At 37.1% G+C, this 21,303-nt stretch overlaps 1 protein-coding gene across 1 annotated transcript in view; it reads left to right on the top strand.

The window, feature by feature from the left end:
- Positions 1–5,189: 5,189 nt before the first annotated feature.
- Positions 5,190–21,303, top strand: part of LOC149839127 (E3 ubiquitin-protein ligase IPI1-like) — a 45,176-nt gene continuing 29,062 nt past the window's right edge. Inside the window, exons 1-3 of the mRNA XM_090002301.1 lie at positions 5,190–5,764; positions 9,547–9,716; positions 16,254–16,312. Coding sequence (XP_089858427.1) covers positions 5,617–5,764; positions 9,547–9,716; positions 16,254–16,312 — 377 coding nt within the window. The 5' untranslated portion in view covers positions 5,190–5,616. The remainder of the gene's footprint in view (positions 5,765–9,546; positions 9,717–16,253; positions 16,313–21,303) is intronic.

Below are 21,303 nucleotides of genomic sequence, written 5' to 3'. Positions count from 1 at the left end.
AACATACTAGAAAAATTGATCGTATTTTCAAAATAAATATGTTCTACTTTTGGCAATGTTGTTCTTTTGTTTTTTAAAATATTATTTCAGTATACATTCAACTACAATTAAATAAGTGATAATTGAGTTTTGTCCGCCTAGTGTTTGTCCCATGAATCAAATGACTAAGGGTTCGTTTGACACCCTAAACAGAACCAACACTTTGGCAAGGATGTCCATGTCCCATGTTTGATGTATGGGGCCCATGTTAGGCGGGACACACTTGTCATGCACATGAGTGTGTATCGCGTTCCCAATGTTGTATGTGTAAAAACCTAGATAGATGACCTCATCCACTGTATATGCACACATTGTCCACTCAATCACCTCTCTTAAGAACATGTTAACATTCAAAATGAGGATACCAAAGTAATTATCTGTAGAGCCAAAGGTCGATATGGTCAATCTCAAGAGGAAAAAAATTTACTTCATGACTCATGCAACCAGATTTAACCATGATTAAGTTAAATCTCGTAAAAAGGGATAAAAAAGTAGACAAAAAATGCATAATGTATAACTACTTCATGTTCAGCTGATCGTACAATGAAAAACCCTAAGAGGGGCTTGATCTTTTGAGGAATTGATCAAATACGTGTCTCTATAACAATCTAAGCAACTAATTATTGAAAATGATAGTTTTACCTTACTATTATTTGCTAACCTCATTTATATTCATAGTAATTCATGATTAGGAAATCATTTTTTTTTTAATATCAGCAAAAAGAACCTCATTGGCTTAAAACCCTAGGTCTTTCTTGGCCACTTAGAGGTGCACCTAAAGTTGGTCTTGCACCAAAGAAAGTGCACCCATGGGTTTTCAATTCTTGATGTCTAATCAATTTGGTGAAATGAGTGGAGCCATAATGGGCCATTAGCTAATTTACTTTGTAGCTGCAATCCTTCACCCTACCCCATCTCTCTCTCTCTCTCTCTCTCTCAAGTGGCGCAGGCAATACTAGTTTTATATAATGGCTCTTGCTAAGAGAGTTTCCATTGTGTGCCGTGCTGATCAATCTGAGGTACATAATGTGTAGAAATATTCAAAAGTTGCTCATTCTTTATGAATGGATACCGGTTATGGTAGAGGAAATTGCAGAGCAAGGAGATAGGGTAAGTTCATTGTAGAAGAGGGTGTTATTTGCATTGCTAAATGAAAAGTTTTTTGCATTGTTTATGCATGGTGGTTGCCTCTTAGAGGGTAAAAGTATAAATTTATTGTCAAGCTTATTGTTCTTATAAAAAAATATGCTTAACTTATATGTTGTTTACAGTAGGGCATCTAGTATTTGAATAATTAATTGTAATTGTTCCCTTTTGTACTTTTTCATAGACATGCTTGGTCTCAAAAGCATTCAGATGACCATTTTTTACTCAAATAAAGTGACCAAAATGCTCTCATTATTGATTTGATCAACAAAATACCATAAAATGACATAAGATGAAGACTTATATAAAAACCACAAAATTATTATCTTATACCTCAGTAGCATTTAAAGTAGGTGGTTGAAATGTAACCTTTAGTTTTTTTTTTATGGCTTGTAGAAGATTGGATGAAATGAACAAACAGGAACACAACATTGGTTATGTTAGTTTCGTTTTGTTCTAAGTCTAACAAATGTCTGTGTTTGATGGAGGAAGAATGAAGAAGAAGAAACCCTGATCAATAAAATCAAACAAAACCCCCTAATATAAGAAAACCCTTACATAAGAAAACCTACAAATGCCCTAAAAAGAAGTTTGATTCAAACCCAAATTAAAAGAAAAAGAAGAAAGAAGAAAAAGAAGAAGAAAGAAAAGAAAGAACCTCAACGGCGGCCGGCGGCCTCGCATCATCTCGATGATGGCCTTACATTGCCTCACCTACCTTGTGTTGCCTCGACGGCGGACTCATCCCGGCCGTCTGTGACCCCCTAGCTGCACAAGAGAGCGAGAGTCGAGTACCCCTACCCCAACTTTTTTTTAACGTGTTCCCTACGTTCTGTTCTTTTTGTAACAGGGGAAGGGGTGTAACAAAAACAACACATTTTCAAGTTTCAAGCATCCACCACATCCAACGTGAAATCACCGTCTCTTGTGTTCATTTCGTCCCATTTCGGGCGGGAGAGAGTAATTCAAACATACCCTTAGGGAGCGTGAGGTGCTCAAGCACACTTGAACTTATGATGAACCCAAGCTAATGAGTCAAGCTGAAGTAGACTTGTTTACGAAAGAATACATTTTCTAGAAAGTGAAAAAATAAGGTTTTGAACTTTAAGCCTATTAAGCTGAACCTAGGCTCGCACATATACAAAAAAAACTAGCTGTTTTAGAGCTACAAACAATAGAAGTTAAACTCAAAAACTATTGTTCGCAAGACAAAAACTTCAACTATTTATTTCATATGTAATATAAAATATATTAATTATATAGTAAATGAGACTATACGGGCTCTTACTGTTTATGTTTGGCTTGGTAAACCTATTTTACAAGTTCGAGCAAGCTTTTTTAGCCATGAGGGCGTATTTTATTTTAAAACCCTTATAACAAAAATGTTTGGTGGATATTTTTTTGATGTAGATAGTTGATTGGGAACTTTTTTTGTAAATCATTCAACTAAAAACTAAGCAGACATTAATTAGAGTCGCTTATTCAAGATCGAGAAAACTTGAGTGACTGTGTGAGCAATTTATCACAAAATCCAATGTTTATTTCATGTTTTCTAACGCTACAAACCACGTAAAATAGCAGCAAGCCATGCGATCCAAAGTAAAAAAAATTGTCAAAAGCAAAAACTAAACAAATTATTTATAAAAAGGTACCTGACATTTACTCAATTACAAAGACACACTTCATATATGTAATATTAGATTTAATTACAAAGATTGGTCAGGGAACGCTGAATTTTGAGGCAAATAAAAGGAATGTGAGTGACAATGACTCACCTTTGCTTCTTCTCTGCCGGAGGGTGAATCCATATGAATGAAAGCATCAGCTTGGTTGAGTGGTTTATATTACTGGTTATTCAAGGGTCCCTCAATGGTCTCTCTCTCTCTCTCACCACCTCGGGGTTGCCCGCGTGGCCAGTGAGGCGATTGTGAAGGTGCTGAGATGAAGGCACCACATTAAACCCCACTCGCACACAGGTGTGTTCTTAGCTTTCAGAGGTGGGCCAAGTAAGGCAGGGTGGTCGTGGGGAATCCACCCGGGGTTTTCCTGGCTTCGACGAGGGTTCCTAAAAAAAGGTCTCTCTCATCCTTTTCTGTTGCATATAATCAAGGCCAAAGAGCCCATTATACCTTAATGGCATTTTCCCCTGCCCCCTTGCTATGCAACAAAGTCCCTTTTGTGTCTCTCTAAAACCAGCACCACTCTACAAAAAAAAATAACCCATCCCCATCAAAACCCAAAAGAACAAAAACCAAAAATGATCAAACCCCAATTATTGCAATTCTAGATTAGAAGTGAAGCAGGGTAATAGAAGAAAGCAAGGTTGTTAAATGCGATGAGGCGAAGCGAGGCGTTGAGGCGTACACCTCAGGTACTGAGGCATACTCCTCTCACAACTTGAGACTCTCAAGTATCCGTGGTATATCTAAAATATCATAAAAATATGTGGCATTTTTGTAGGGATGTTAATGGATTGAATTTAATGCTTGATATCTTCATCATTTTTTACCTGACCATGACTGTTAAAAAAAGAAAATCTCAAAATCCCCGTTGAGGAGGCAGCGCTTCAGGTAATGAGTGTGCACCTCAGTACCTTGAGCGTGCGCCTCGCCTACACTTCAAGTACTGAGGCGTACGTCTCTCACAACACTGGAAGAAAGGCTCTAATGATTTTTCCAACGTTTTCTCTATTGACTGCTGATGAGAGAGAGAGAGAGAGGCCAATCCATGGTGGCCAGCCAAGCTCATTCTTGGATGAAGAGCCCCTTTTAGTATGACTGACATCGTTCTTGAATGAAAAAAAAAAATGCAGATCCAATATGAAAACGAAAAGGGAGATCGTGCAATTACACCTGAAGGTGCACACAAACCAAATCTTGACCTCTGAAGTTGTTGCAGTGAGAATGGCCAAATGAGAACTGATTCTCTTATGAGAATTGAGGGTCTTTCACCTTACCTTCCTTTAATAATTTTACTGAATGGCACACCTTAGGAGAAGGGGAAAGAAAAAAATAAAACCCAAAGGAATACAAGAGCACACATTCAACTAGCTTCCTACAACCAAGCAAAAAAATTCATGAGGCTTTTCACCTGCATGCTGCAATTGTAGATACCAATATGCAAAAAAACAAGTGAAGTCATGCAAACCAAGCAACATACTCTCCTGAAATAGATTAATCAATTAGTTACTCTCATTCAAAACCAGAGTCAGTATGATTCAATTCAAACCAAGCCCTCATTTTTCAAAGAGCAAGCATGACAACTCAACCCGAGTTCGATTTGGGGAGTTAATTTGGGTCAAGCAGGTGACACCATTCCTGCACCTTGAAGTGAGCGAGTCCCATTTTTGCTTTATGTGAATAGAATGAGAGTTGTTTTTTTTTTGTTCATTAACAGACGTTAAACTCGAGTTAATCTCACGATGGTGGCTTAAAGGTACATGTAGGGGTGGGCAGCCATAGGTCAGATTTGGGCCAAGGTTTTAGGCCCGGGCTCATTAGGTATCGGGCATAAACCTGGCCCGTTATATATGTGAGCCAAGCATAGGCCGGTTTGATGGGCTTGAGTTATTTATTATTTTTTAATAATAATAAAAAATAAAAAATGTAACTATTGCATAGTAGCTTGGTAACTATTACTATTTACCTAATCAATTGCATTAATTTTTATGAAAACTAAAAAGATAATTAATTAGGTGCATTAGAAGTTGAGAACTTGTTAATTATTACTTTTTACAAATGAATTTGGGCCTAACCACATTGGCCCATTGGGTAGGGCCATGTGAAGCTCTTCAAACCCAAGCTCGTTAAGAACCGGGCTAAAATCAGGCCGGTTAGTAAATGGGCCGGGCCGGCCCGATGCCCACCCACATGCAAATATTAGGCAGTTAAATGTAATAATGTAAACAATAGATGCATATTTGTAAATACACTAAAATTGGACACCTATTCTTAGATTGTTCAAAGGAGAATAAAAAGGGAACAAAGAGACGCATGACGAGATTTGAGGCCGTCGGATGAGAAAAGATGGACGGAGCAGAAGGGCTTACGCGGCGGGGGGTGGGGGGGTTGGTGTGTGGTGGTATAAATACCCACGGTAAACTCGGGTCAGGGTGCGGTCGAGAATTTCTTCGCACTCCGGTAAGAAAAAAGAAAGGGCTTTCTGTCTCAGCAATCAAGCGATGGTGAATTTCATCCGATCCCACCCCGTCTTCCTCCCTCGAATTCTAGCGCACAGAGGGAGGAATTAGGGTTAGGGTTCTCTTCGATTCTTCTTCATCATCGTCTTCGTTGATTCGTTTTTCTGGTTCGGATGGGGTTTGGTTGGAGACCCGGATGGTCTTTTCCGGCTTAGGTTTTGGTGGAGGATCGAGTTTCCCGAGGTGGTGGTAGAGGTTCTGCGGTTTTTGTGGATTCGTAGGGTGGTTGGATCATGGGGAGTGGGGTGGTGGAGGATCAGAAGGGTGGGATGCCGTTCGCTGGCGGTGCGGCGATCTCTTGCTCGATTTGCTTGGAGGCGGTGACAGATAGTGGGGATCGGTCCACGGCGAAGCTGCAATGCGGGCACCAGTTCCATCTAGGTAAGAAAATTTCGATTTTATTGGCAAATTTTAGGAAATTTTGTGGTTTGTTGTTTTGTTGGGGTTTAGATGAGTTTTGGTTTGGAAATGGGAATTTTGTTGCGTAAATGTGGTTTTTTTGGGTTAATTTTGATATCTTTTGGCGGTTGGTTTGATGGGTTTCATGATAGCGTGTATTGTGCGATTAGTTGATTCTTTGGTTGGACAAGTTGGAATTCGGTCTATCTGATGGATCCACAGTATTTGCCCTGATCTCAATTAAAAGTAACTGAACTCGTAATTATCCATGCATGTCACACGGTGCTATTTTCGTGCCCTACGGTTGCTATTTCTTGTGATATAGCAAATTGTTATGGATCCATATTTCAGTTTTTTTGTTCTGTTAATAATTTGTTTGTGGAGATATGGGATCTTCCGTGACGGTTCTTTAACATGGTGGCGGCGTATTTTCTCATCCTTTTTGTTGTTGTGATGATTGGTTTTGCGCTCCAGGTGATTTGATATTCGTTATCCCTTCTCATCATCATAATTTCATTTCTTGATCACATTGATTGAGTGCACTGTTGGAATACATGGGAAAGCTAAAGGCATTTTTTTGGGCTTTGTGGTCGTGATGCAATTTTCATCTGGTTATCTTATCCTCAAATCATGTAATTATCAAACTCCTTATAATCTGTCCATATTCTCCTATTTGGTGTCCCAGAGTTGGCCACAATGAGGTGAATCTTATCACTGAAACCGGGTTTTTTCTTATGGGGCACGATGCACTCACTGGAGCCTTTGTGGATTTGAAAGGGAGCTTTTGGTTCAATATACTGTAGATAAAATTTCTGTTGACCTTTACTTTTTCTTCTGCTATTATTTTTCCACCAACGGATGGCGTCCTGTTGTCCAAGTAATCTTCCAACTTCCTTTGTTCAATGAAATCTAGGTGATTTAGAGTCCGTCATAGCATTTCATCTTTTTTAGTTTCTATGCTATGAAATCTCATCATGGTTTTCGTTGCACTGATTCTATATTTTAGGTGAAGATATTGATAATGTTTTCTCATAATTGGCTATTTATTGATAGGAAAGTCATATGCTTCATTGAAGGAATCTATGTGAAAGAAATAGCAAGAGGAGAATTTATTATATGCATGTTACTTTTGAGATAGACTATTAATGAGCTATGGAGTTTGAGATAGACTATTAATGAGCCATGGAGTTTGAGATAGACTATTAATGAGCCATGGCGTTTGAGATAAGCATCAGTATTATTAGGAGGATAACCTAAATCATCCTTTCTGTTTTCTTCATTTTTTTTTGTATTCTTTTTTGAACTGAGAACATATGTAGGGCTAGTGAGGAGTAATTTCTTTTTTTCCCAGTTAGACAAAATTGTAGCACTTGAGCGAGTGTGAAGGTACAATATAAAATCTATTTGAATAAGTACCACCATGTAGTGCTCGTGGCACTTGAACTACAGTGTGGATAATCTAGAGAAAAATGGAAAATTTTATGAAGTATGAAAGACTATGTAAATAGACAAACGACTAGGGATTAAATGAACATAAAGCTAATATGCACACACTTATTTATGGTTCTGTAATCTGTAAGCGGTGATCGCCAGTTGTTACATATGTTACACTTAAAGTTAGATCTATTTCAGATATATGTTATATATGGTTCATATCATTTAAATGTACCTGTATTTGATGTACAGCTATAATATTCTGTTATTCACATAGTGCTGGATATACTGGAACAACTATATGCGTATAATAATCTAGATAATATACATAGGTAAGTAACTATGCTTTATTACTATAATACCATATATGCCTTCCATATGTTTTTGTGACCATATTGCCTTATCCAAATCTACTTTTGGCTAAATGTTGGTGGTTTATTTTTTCAAAGAATAATGTGAGGGCACATGTATGGGGATAAAAAAATGGAGTGTACTTGAGGTTCACTTGTGCAGACTGGCCTGGAGAGATATCCCTCTAGAGGCTGATGTTCGTGCTATTTTGAATGCTGTTGTATTCTCTGGGTTTGGTTGTTCTACAAAAAAATCTGTTATTTACAGTCACAAATATTGATGATATTTTCAATATATTGCAATATTATCGCTGTAAAACTATGTCAGTTGGGTACGGGTGCGGATACGGGGATACGACTATATATATATATATATATATATATATATATATATATATATATATATATATATATATATATAGAGAGAGAGAGAGAGAGAGAGAGAGAGAGAGAGAGAGAGAGAGAGAGAGAGAGAGAGAGAGAGAGAGAGAGAGAGAGAGTCTGGGTCTGGATTATATATGGATCCACTATATTATTAGGATCCATATATAACATATCTTATAAAAGGGAAGGCCCCCTTTTTGCGCTCTCTCTCTCTCGCCCTTTCCTCTCTCTCTCTTACCCAGGTCAACGTCTAAAAAAAGTGTTTGGGTCGGTGCGGGATTGGACCTGACCCGATGCGGGATCGAACCCGACCCGATGCGTACTCGCATCACGTTTGATATCCGTACCAATGTCCTGCTGTGTCGACACGGGTACGGCGGGTGCAATGGAATGTCGGTGTGACCTAGCTGTAAAATAAAAAATGATTCTACAAGCAAAATCTCACAATATTTTGAGAATATCGGTTATTTAAATGTATCACTATAATATTGGGAAAATCTCGTGAATTTATATTCATGTTTAATGTTCATGTTCTATTGCATCTTTGCACATATATTTTTATTATGTATATTTGTATGTATGCTCTATTGCTTGCGTTGTTTAACATGTATTTTTCTTATTTTTTCCAACTTATTTTTTTCAAGGTTTTACCAAGTTTTGTCATAGAACCTATAATATCCAGGGATATAGCTGATACTGATGATATTTGTGAATATGGTTCTTTAATAGTGGGAAAGCATCTTACTACGGAAGGTCAAGGGCCAATTTATCTGGCCTCAAATTTGTTGGAATTTATGTGCTCCATCATGGAACTTGAGGAACATGTGGACCATTTTATAGGCCAGAGATCTGAAGTTCAATAGATGCAGTTATGGCGGACAGGAAGATGTGATTCACAGCATATGTTTTCATTATGTTGGGGCTTACAATTTAGAGGGGTAGGCTGTCTTAGGTAACCATTTGGATAATAGTCTAAATTGAGCACTTGGGAATGCAGACAAGCCACTATAATTCTGTGGATGAGACTTGAATCTATTTTGCTGTTCTGATAAAATGAATTTCATGTATTGGTTAGTTTCTATTTTCTTATTTGACCTTGTTAATAATTTTTGGTATTGTTGGTACTTGGTGAGCCCAAGTTTGGCCTCAGGGCATCTCTGCACCACTCTTTTAGATAAATTTCTCTTTAGATTTTCTTTCAGAATTGGTTCTTGTATTCTCTTTTTCATGCTTGTGTAGATTATCTTAGCTTACCATGTGTTGTTTGATGTGATAATATGTGCTTTTCCGTATCTGATTTGTGTTATCTTTTCACGCCAGTGCATATCAGTTAGCTTATCACGTGTTTTTAGTGTGATTATATATGCTTTAAAATTTTATTTTTTAAGCTATTAAAAATATGCATGGTAAAAGCTTCCTGCTACACAATTATGCTTAAATCGTAGACTTAAAGGAGATTGTTCTATTACCGACAGATCCCTATGTTTTCCTTCTTCAAATTCTCTAAATTTATTCGGCCTTGAACTATCTTTTGTGCATGTGAGCCGTATATTTGCTTTTTCTCTCTTCCTGATGTACCATTTCATTATTTTGCAGATTGTATTGGTTCAGCATTCAATGCAAAAGGAGCAATGCAGTGCCCAAACTGTCGAAAAGTGGAGAAGGGACAATGGCTTTTTGCAAATGGATATCGTTCATTTGCAGATTTTGGTATGGATGAATGGGCACATGATGAGGATCTCTATGACCTTAGTTACTCTGAAATCGTAAGTTTGGTTTAACTGAAGCTCTCTGTTGTTCAGTCTTCTATAACCAGTCTCACAGTCTATCCTTTCATTCTTGCTGGTGAAAAGATATTTGTTATGCTCTGTTTGTGGGTAAAAAGGTGGGCCTATACGTAAATTTGTGAGGCTGAATCTACTACATGAAGTCATGTAAGAAGATTTATAGTCTTTCTCCCATAATAATGAGTTATCTTGGAGTAGGTTGATACACTATCCATGCTAAGCATACTGGAAAATAAAATAGATTTATTGTTGTGTTATGTTTATGAAAAGGAGAATTTCAGTGTAAAAAGACTAGGGAAAATTTATAAAGAAAATTGGGGAGAAACATTAACTTTGTGAATAAGCAAAAATATCAAACATATCTGGATGGAATTCTCAAATGGTTTAATTGTAGTTTAGGGAGGGAGGGACAACTGTGATATACTTGAACATTTTCCAGCATCCTCCTCTGGAATCCGGAAGACTGGCCACTGCCTTCTTCTGGAGAGGCTAGTGGTCTTCTTTTATTTTAAATATCTCATGCAAGCATAAAAGTGGATGAAAATATTTACCTAAGATGGCCACCCAAATCAATTAAAGATTTGGAGGCTTGAACCTTGGAACTATGACATTTGGTGTATTATGTTCCCTTTCCTTTGGTTTGATTACTTGATCTCAGGTGATCAATTGTTTAGTAACCTCATGCTTCCAAAGGCTGATTGTGTGTTCTTTTTGTAATGAAATGAAAAGGTGCACAAATAGATGCCACTTATGGGTTTACAAACACATAAGAGTGCACAAACAAAGAGCTTCTTATGGGCCAATACAAAAAAATATCACAGCCACTTATGGACAAGAAGAACACATAAAAAATATAAATATATTGATGAGAAGAATGCTTGACACAAGCATACTACAAGGAGAGACAGCCCCATCCCCTTTATACAGGCATTAGAGGGCTCATAGAGTGTTGGGACTTGGGAGCATCCCAACGACTCTAATGGTCTATGACCAAAAGGTCCCTAATGCTAAAACAAAAAGAGAAAAATAAAAAGAAAATATTAAAAAAGACTAAAGCGCCCCTAATGGGCACAACCTATTTCATAGACTAAAAGACCAAAATACCCCTAATAGGTATTACCTTTTACAACAATATAGAAATATATATACTTATTTATATGTATATATACATACACATTATATAGGTATATATCTATGTATATACACCTATATATACAACTTTAACACTCCCTCTCAAACTTATAGTGAGTGTCACCAAAAGTTTGTCAAGAAATGAAAGCGGGGAAAATGAAGTGCTTTTGTGAAGAAGTAGGCCAACTGAAAGCCTGAAATTGTGATGCTATATAAGGCAGTGTGATAGTCTTCTTTAGATATTCTTCACGAACATAGTGACAATTCATCTTGATATACTTGGTTCTTTCATAAAATGTGTGATTGCCAGCTATGTAGGTTGTGCTTTTGTGGTCACAACATAACTTTGAGGGTAATTGCATATACACCTCTATGTCTTCCAACAATCTTCTCGACTACACGATTTATACTGTCGTAGTAGCCATGACACGGATGATAAAGACACTTTTTGTTGCTTACACTTTCAAGATACCAGTGAATCATCTACGAAAACATAAAACCTAGTAGTTGAGCGTCTATCATTGGGATCTCTTCCCTAGTCAGAATTAGAATATGCAATTAATTCAAGTAAGGAAGAGAAATATATTAAAAGTCCTTTGAAAGCAAAATTTTGCAAATATCGAATAATTCTCATAACACTCATGTGCACAAAAGTAAGAGAGTGTTAAAATGGGCTTACTGTATTCACTGTATGAGAAATGTCGGGTCGAGTAATTGTTAAATAAGTGAGAGCCTTAGTTGTCAAAGGCGGCTAGGCGAGGTGGTGAGCCCCTTAAAATACTAGGCGGTAGCCCAAATAAATTTTTTTAAAAACACACACAAAATATATAAACAAACTACTAAAATTAATAACAAACATGTATACAACATAAAACCAATCAACAATAAGCAATACACAAAACATAGCATGTCGTCGAACACTGTAAAACAATTATATTAAATAATCTGCTAAAAAGAATAAATAAACAATTGAATAAACAAACCATACAACTAACAATGTGAATGAACAATATACAAAAAATAAAATCATGTATGCAAACAAATTAACAACAATAGACATAAAATAAGCAATAGCCAAATAAGAAGAAAAAATGAACAATTGAATAAACAAACCATGCAACTGATAACCTGCTCAAAAAATTAAGAATAAATGAACAACTGGATAATCAAACCATACAACTAACTATGTGAATAAACAATATACAAAAAATAAAATCATGTATACAAAAAAATTAACAACAATAGACTTATAAGCTATGTCACACGGACTCGGCTAGGGAGGCGCCACACTCGAGTCGACACGCCCCGACACGGGTGCGTCTTCGGACACGGTCTGAACTCGGTCAACGCCGAGTCGGACTCGGTCAACGAGTCGAGGCTGAGTCCGTCCTTTTTTGGACTCGGTCAACTTTGACTGAGTCCAAAAATTGTCCATTTTTTAGGTAAAAAAAGATCTTTTTATATATTTTTTTAAAATATATATATATAGCATGAGTCTCAAACATAAGCCCGAGAAAAAAAATTTCCGGGGGCCCGGACCCCCCTTTCTGCAAGGGCAAAAGTACAATTTGCAAAGTTTATAAAAACACTCATGCTGGTGCCAAACTTTAGAGGACAATATCCACATATATGCACACAGGATATATATATATATATATATATATATAGCCGAGTTCCCGTGTCCAAAATTTTTAAAATTGCGCCGCACCCGTGTCGCACCCTTACCCATGTGACATAGCTTATAAGAAGAAGAAATGAACAATTGAGTAAACAAACCATGCAACTGAGAAGTGACAATGCATATAAAAGGCCACTACATAATTTAAACTCAATTAAAAAGCCTTAACAATATTAAATTCACATCCAAGTCATACTAAAATGTCATAATTTATAACTAAGCTACTGAGAGGAAGGAAAAACAACAAGAAGAAAAAAACATGAAGAGGACGGAAAACCAATAAGAAGGGAACAAAATAAAAAAGGAAGAGGGCCAAGAACAAGAGAGAGAGAGAAAGAGAGAGGGAGAGAGCGTGTACCTCTTGGTCTTCCTCTTCTTGCAAAAACCTAAGAGAAGAGACAATGAGAACGATAGAGAGAGGGGACATACCTATTGGACCCTTGGTCCTCTTCTTCTTGCAAAAACTCGACATCGACAGCAAGAACGAGAGATAGAGATAGAGATAGAGATAGAGACGTACCTTTGGTCTTCTTCTTCTTGCAAAAACCTGAGAGGGAGAGAGGAGAGAGAATCACAGAAAGGGGAAGGTGGAAATTAGGGCCCCTTTTCCCCAATTATATCAATCTTATGGTCCCCCCCCCCCCCCCCAACCCCCCAAAAAAAGGTGGACTGATCTAGGCTTAAGCCTTGGAGGTCCCATCCTAGGCGAGCTAGACAACGCCTAGGCGCTAAAATAGCCCCCTTCGCCCAAACATAGTTGCCCAAGCAGTGGGCTGCACCTAGCTCATCTAGGTGGTGCCTAGGGGTCACCTTTGACAACTAAGGTGCGAGCCCCAATTATCTGTCGGTAGGTAGTGAGGTCGTCCAAGGATGTTCCATCATTGATCTTCGTCTTTGCATTAATTACTTCAGGAGTGTCCACCATTTTTTCATTAGTAATTTCAGACTTGTCAGTAATCTCAGTGGCAAACTTCGATTTAGTCAGCAAATAACCACATGAAGATTATGCTACCTTAATCCCCAAAAAGAATATAAGGAATTCTAGAACAATCATTTCAAAGTTTTGTTTAAGAACACTTTTAATGTAACAAACTGCTTGTTTGTCTCCTCCAATAATGATCATGTCAGTAAAATATCAACACCTGCTTCAGATGTCTTAACAAACATAGTAGTGTCAGTATAACAGAATCTATAATCAAACCTAATTATAACAAAACTAGGATTTAAGAGTCTATTTCAAACCATATAGAGTTTTTCTTAAATGAAGAACCTTTCCTAACAAAATCTCATATCTCAGTGGTGGGTCTATATAAACTTCCTCTTCTAATTCACCATTTAAATAGGCGTTCTTGACATCCATATGATAGATAGTCCAATTTCTAATAGTTGCTACGACTATGAGGGTTCTGACAGAAGTCATCATAGTTATTGGCGCAAAGATTTTATCATAGTCTATGCCATATTCTTGAGAATAACCCTTGACCACTAACCTAACCTTATATCTTTTTAAGGTAATATCAATTTTGGTTTTTACTTTGTAAACCCATCTACATCCTATGGTTTTTTTTCCTTTCAGGATGTCTTATAATTCTCAGGTTTTGGACTTTTTTAAAGCTTCTAGCTCATCATTCATGGGACCTATCCATTCAGGACAATTTTTAACTTGATTATATGTAGTGGGCTTAAATTAGGAGAACATTTTTGCTAGGCATGCTCTATATTGAGGGAAAAATGGCTCATATGATACGAACCTATATAGAGGTCTAGAGGCTTTATTGAATCCTCTAAGAGTATCAGGTTCCTATGTTTCTAGGTTGGACTACCTTTCTGGTGCACTTGGTTGCCTATCATTTCCTCTTCTATTGTATTGAATAACTAAAGGTTAACTCCTGTCTATATCATTATTCACACCATCAAGAATATTAAGTTGAGGTTCATCATTAGCACAACTAAAAAAACCATCATTGCTCTTAGGAAGCAATTCTAATAGGAAAGAATATTCAATATCTTTTTTAGGCACATTTTAATCAAAGCTTTCTTTTTCTATAAATGATACATTTCTAGAAATATAATGTTTATCATTTTTGAAATCATAATATCTAAATCTTTTTTTGTTTTCACCACAAAGTAAGGTTTGGTTAGGTGGGGAGGCTTATATGCATTTGTGTTGGCGTCATGTCTAGAGACGACCAATACATTGTCCTTGGTCTCCTTGGGTTAGGATAGTCTTCAACCTAGTTTCTTCCATGCATACTTCGACTAAGACCTCATTCCTAGTTGGGATCTTGTGGTGGATAATCTTGACCCGTACTTGTTCATATTCAGGTCTAAGACCCTTCATGGATTGAAATAATTGCTCTTCAGATATTTGGTTTATCCTTTGTTTTAAGAGTATCATTGGGGGTATCCCATATAGGCTCTATTTTAGCAATTTGGTCCCATAGTCTTTTGAGAGTACCATAATACTCTCTAACATTCTTTACAATTGTGGATGCGATCATGTATATCTCATTTGTGTGTGACATCCTTTTGTGTGTAAGTTTGGTTGATGAATACCCAAGCTTCATCGGCTCTTTCGAATTCAAGAATGTTGGCACATGGTTCTTCATATATTCTTCCCATGAAAAGGAAAAGAACCTTGGCATGTCAAACTTTCCATTCTTTGTAAGCCTTCTTGTAGTTTAAGAGAGCTTTTTCTCTCTCGCTCCGTTTAAGGGTTTCTTCATTAATCTTACCATCTTCTCACAATAGACTTGGTGATAATAGGTTGAGGTTCCGGTGTGGAACCATCAACATATTGCCATAAGTCCTTTCCAACAAGAATCCTCTTCAATGCGGTGACCCCACATATTGTGGTTGTTCACATCAAATTTGATGGGAACAATCATCGCAATTTCTTTGTCGGCCATGGAGAAGAAGAGAAGAGAAAAATAAGAGAAAGAAGATGGAGGATGTTGATGGTGCGCTTCCTGAAGCAACGATCCTTCAAACTCACAAACCACCACGCTATCCCTGATCACACTAAATACAACTTAAGAGCTCCAAGGCTCTGATGCCATGCAATGAAATGAAAAGGTGCACAAATAGATGCCGCTTATGGGCTTACAAACGTACAAGAGTGTGTGCAAACAAAGTGCCTCTTATGGGCCAATACAAAACAATATCACAAAGCCACTTATGGGAAAAACACATAAAAAATCTAAATATATTGATCGTAAGAATCTTGAGACAAGCATACTACAAGAAGGGAGAGAGCCCCTTTATATGGGCATTAAAGGGCTCATAGAGCCGTTGGGATGCTCCCAATGGCTCTAATGGTCTATGACCAAAAAACCCCTAATGCTAAAACAAGAAGAGAAATTAAAGTAAAAAGAAAAATATTCAAAAAGACTAAAGTGACCCTAATTGGTGTAGCCTATTACATAAACTGAAAACACCAAAAAATTCCTTAATGGGTATTACCTATTACAACAATATAGAAATGTATATATATATATATATATACATACATACACATTATAGAGGTATATATCTATGTATATACACCTATATATATATACAATTTTAAATCTTTAACACTTTTTGTGTTGTAGCAAAATATTTAAAAACATCTAACAAGATCTAGAACTTCTTTTTCTATCTGATGAGCAAATTTATGTGATCTTGGTGCTATCTCATATAATTTACTTCGTTTCCTTTTTTTGCAGCCATTTGGTGTTCATTGGTGTCCATTTCGTGGATTTACTCAACTATCGTCATCCTTCGAGTAAGCTGATTATCTATCTAGGGCACTAGGGTTAAAATGTTGTTTTTCTAGATTTTGTTGACTGGCACAATGTGTGTGTTTATGTATAGGACATGGTCATGGTTCCATGTTGAACTTTTGGAAGCTTCAGTCTCTTATAATTTTGATCTTTTGTAGCTGTTACATGTTCATGGGTCTGTAAGCTCATACTCTTTTGTTGAACCATTAACATTTTTTTTCCAGTGGCATCATCCATTGACAATTGTTTGAGCTGCTTTAGGTTGCTAATGGCTTAGAGGTATAAAACACATGTTTCATGCATATATATGGAATTTTAAGAATCATATAGACACTCTAATTAGATTTTAACCATATGCAGAACTCTTGATGTGGGAAATAAATGGCCAGATGAGACCTTCAAGCAATTTCATTTATTTTGCAGAACATCAAGTGTTTTTGGTTATTGTTTTTTCACGGTTGGGCAACAGCATCAGTTTTTCTCTCTAGAAAATTATTGGGTTGAAGTGATAAGCTAGTTTTGCCTTCTTTTATGATAAAAATGAACGTAAGAAGGGGGCAGTATTCTCATGCTCAACGAATATAGGAATTCAAAATTAAGTTTATGTTGCCAAATTAAATATCATCCTTCTTATTCACCATATTAATAACTGACCGTAAATACAACACTTGTTCTGAATGATTGTCTATCATTTCATTATGCTTGTTTTCTCGGCTCAAATTTTGATTGCTCTGGCTTTTAAATATGTGGTGCAATATATGCTAGTTTTGTAGTTTGTACTTTCTACCCAAAAGCACTGAGAAAGAAGAAATTACTTGTAAAGCTTTTTTTGGTTATTTTTCTATTTATTGTATAGGTAATGTGATCATATGTGTATTAGTTAATAAAATTATTTATTGTTTGTTCAAGCGAAAAAAGTAGCCAAGGCCTGGTTTTCTATGAGGTTCTGTGAACCATTGCTGTTTCAAGCATATAGGGATCCTTTTATATTTCAAATTAATCCTACCCCAGAATAACAAGGTCTTTTGGGCCTTGGCAACCGGCAAACCTAGTGACTACTTTGACAGTGTGGTTCTATACAATGAAGGTATCATGATCCTTGCTATGGATCACATGTCAAGCTGACAAAATCACGTATGTAATGAATTGGGCCCCTCGATCTGGACTTTTGGGCCCCTCGATCTGGACTTTTGGGCCCTTTGTGTGAGTACGAGATAAGTAGAAGCACCACTTCATTTAGGTACTTAGCCGCACAGTTTAGTGGCTTGGTAATTTCTTCCTGGAAGTTGAATACGCCTGAAATTTTTTGACAATTGTTGGATGGCTCTAGGGCTGGTAAATGAACAGAGCAGATCGTGACTCGTCTTGGTTCGGCTCATCATGAATTCGGGATCGGTTCGTATAGTTGGCGAGCCGAGCCACGAGCAGCTTGTTTAGCTTAAACGAGTCGAGCCTGAACACAAGGTGTTCAGCTCGGCTCGATAGTGCTCGTATGGATAATATATATTTTTATGGATAATATATATTTTGTGTAATATATAAAAGGAAGAATGCATAAAATATATAAAAAAGAAGGATGAATGAAAAATATATACATAAAATATGGACTATTAAGTATAATTTATAAAAAGTTATGTATTTTCAAGTATAATATATAAAAATATATGTATTATGTATAAGTAACATGGAATATTTTTACACGAGCCAGCTCGTGTTCGGCTCGTCTCATTCATGGACGAGCCGAGCTCAAACTTGGCTCAGCTAAACACGAACATGAGCCGAGCCACGAGCTCAATCCACTGGTAAATAAGCCGATCCCGAACATGCCCTGTTCGGTTCGTTCGGCTCATTTACCGGCGCTAGATGTCTCTGAGCTGCATTTCTATAGTTCTTTTAACATAACCTAATTTGTGTGGATTTCTGAATACATTGCTGTGTCCTTTTCTATGTCATCATTGTCAAGCCTCATCCTAACCAAATGGGGTCATACCTCTCATTTATACAAGTTTCATAAATTTATGAAAAGTCAAACAGAAACTTTTCTAAGAAGTCTTTTATTTGCCAAGCCATTCCAACTTTCCAAGTGATTTGTGATGTTTTAGCCATATTCTTATTAATTCTGATTGATTAGGGCTATGTAAGTTTTAGGCTATGATCTTGTTTCAGATGTTGTGGGTGCACTTGAAATCCATTCTTAACATGGCAGTCACTGTCCTCATCTTTCAGCTCCTTGATCTTGCTATTTTCTAATTCATATCCAGAGTCCAGACCACTGTTTTTGAGACCAACAGTTCTACCTGGTGCCTTGTCTTCTTCCAAATACTAGTAGCGCCTTTTTATTATTTCCAACATCAATACAATTCATCTTGAATTGCATGCTCATTTTCCATAATGTCAAAACCGATGAGCTTATGCCATTTATTGAGGCAAATGGTTGTCTCTTTCGTCACGAGGCATGCCTTTACATGTCTGCAGATTGTACTCTCAAATGCATCTGATGTTTTGTCTTGTGTATGCTTTAGCAGCTCCATTATTATTCAAGTCTGTGCTAGTAAAATAATAATCATAAGGCTCACAATGTCCAACTTCTTGGTTAGTAACTTGCATGGCCTTTTGTGCACATTTCTCATAGAAGATGTGATTGTGAGACTTCCATCTTTCAGGCTTTCCTTGCAAGAAACATGATTATTATTGCTGTATTGGCATTTTTATGGTTTTGGATATTATTTCATCAAACATCATTGCTAATGATCGTGCTGTTAACCCAATTGTACTATACTTTTTCTTCACTCTGTTACATCGTCTGCCCTATGTAACATAGACACGGGAAACAACACACCATACTCGTGTTGACACGCCTGGGTATGGGTACCAGGGGCAGGATGGGTACGTTGTGGGTGAATTCGGGTCGGGTCTAATTAGGACTCAACCCAAAATGCAGTTTTTTTACCTGAAGAGAGAGGCGGACCTGGGCCACGTCTTCTTCTTCTTCTTCCTCTTCTTGTCTTAGCATTGGGAGAAAGGAAAAAGTGGCAACCCCCTTTTATTTTACATGTTAATATGTTATTTTACAAAATCTCATCCGTCTCTCTTTCTTTAAAATTTTTTTCATCCACACCCCAATCTTTACAAAATATCAACCACACCCCCAATCGCCCCAAAATATATAATATATATAATGGATTGGGTCTAACCCGATCCAAAATCCAAATAAATGATATATATAGTCGTGTCCCCGTACCTGATTTTTTTGAAATTGCTGTGTCATACCCTACGTACCCGCACCCGCACCCATACCCATGTGACACAATGTCTGCCAGACTCTGCTATGGTGGCTCTTTATGTAACCTCATCTCTTTTCATCTCACATGTCTCTTTCATCCATTAGGGTTTCATCTATTATGTATTATTCTTATATGGATTTCTATATTCTGAAAGTTAGAGAGGCAGCCTATTATTTTCAAGGTTCTGATTAGCAAACTATTCTATACATTACATTTTTATTGTTTACTGTTGCAAGTTTCATATGATACTATTGTTTTCTTAATTTTTCCTTGCTTGCTCTTGGTGTGGAAGGTGAGGGTCCTGCTTGGATTTCACGGTCAGTTTTCATGTGTGTAAATCATGCAAAATTTATCCATGACATAGAGAATGGATTAGGGAGTGTTGAGGAATGTAACATGTGTATTACTTGTAACTGTGCTACCCTTCTACTCTTGTACATATTATTTTAGAGTGGTATTCTTGTACTTACCCATGGGGTTATGTAGTCAACAAATTTTGTCCTTTTGTGAGCAAAGGAAAAAGGTCGACTCCCATATATTGTTGTAACAATTTTAGTTATGGTTTAATGAAGTTTTGCTCTCGAAGTGCCTTCCTTCTCTCTAGTGCTTCTTTTTGTAATATGGTATCAAAGCCATATTCACACTAGGTCATTGAAGCATGATCATAAGGCATTGGCGAGTTCATTCTTGTCTCATCGGAATCCAGCATCGGGCTCACACTTGAGGTGATGATGTCAGCATGACCAGGTGACGGGTCTGAGTTTGCTTTGATTGATTTAGGGATTTGATAGTGATTTTAGAAGTAATATGAATAAAATATCATGATGATCGGAGCAGTATTGTATTTTCTGTGATTTTGTCAATATTTTTCTGGATTTGGCTTCAAGAATGGTCCAGATTTGTTTAATCTGTTTGGCCTGAGTTCATCAGCAGTTTTTGGGTATGTAGAAAGGTTGAATTCAGGTCGTCTTTTGAGTTGGCAATGTACTGATAGTGGTATTTGTTGCGTAAATCTTGGTTTTAGCCAAGATTTAAGGTGTTTTTGGGCACCCTATTGCTGGCGGTAAAGGAGTTTTGCCCATATACTTGGGTGTCCACTACTGTAGTTGGTTTTTCAGTGAAACTTAGTGTAGTTTTTCATCCTTGATACTGATATTGTGCAATTTTGTGGGTGTTTTTGGCATTGATATATTGTTTTGGTTATTGGTGAACTTCATTGTTGGCTATTTTAGTGAAGTAACTGGTACCATAGTGCTCTTGTGCTTTGTGTATGCTGTAGTTGTGATACATACAACATATATTGCATCTTGTTTGGATGTGTTTATTGTGTTTTTTCAGGTTTTTGAATTGTAGTTGGGGTTTTGGTGAGAATGGAGAAAGGAGAGTCCATCCAAATTATTCCGGTGGAGTTGGAAGGAACCAACTAGTCGGACTTCATAACTGCCGTAGTGGAAGGGGCTTGGTGGATATCTGGATGGAACCATTAGCAAACCTAAGACTACGGATGCAGATTATGAGAAGTTAATGGGAGAAAGAAAGATAGATAGTGCAAAGATTAAAGCGTGGACCCTGAGGTCAGTTGAACAAAGGATTGCTGTTAATATTTGTAAGCATCAAGAGGCTAAGGAGTTGCGAGGATACTTGTCGGACTTCATGACTGCCGTAGTGGAAGGGGCTTGGTGGATATCTGGATGGAACCATTAGCAAAC

Source organism: Nuphar pumila, chromosome 4 (assembly GCF_984573655.1).
Source record: "Nuphar pumila chromosome 4, dmNupPumi1.hap1.1, whole genome shotgun sequence".
Lineage (NCBI taxonomy): Eukaryota > Viridiplantae > Streptophyta > Magnoliopsida > Nymphaeales > Nymphaeaceae > Nuphar > Nuphar pumila.
The sequence above is the reverse complement of the archived record's forward strand: the minus strand, read 5'-3'. Positions and strand labels throughout refer to the sequence as shown.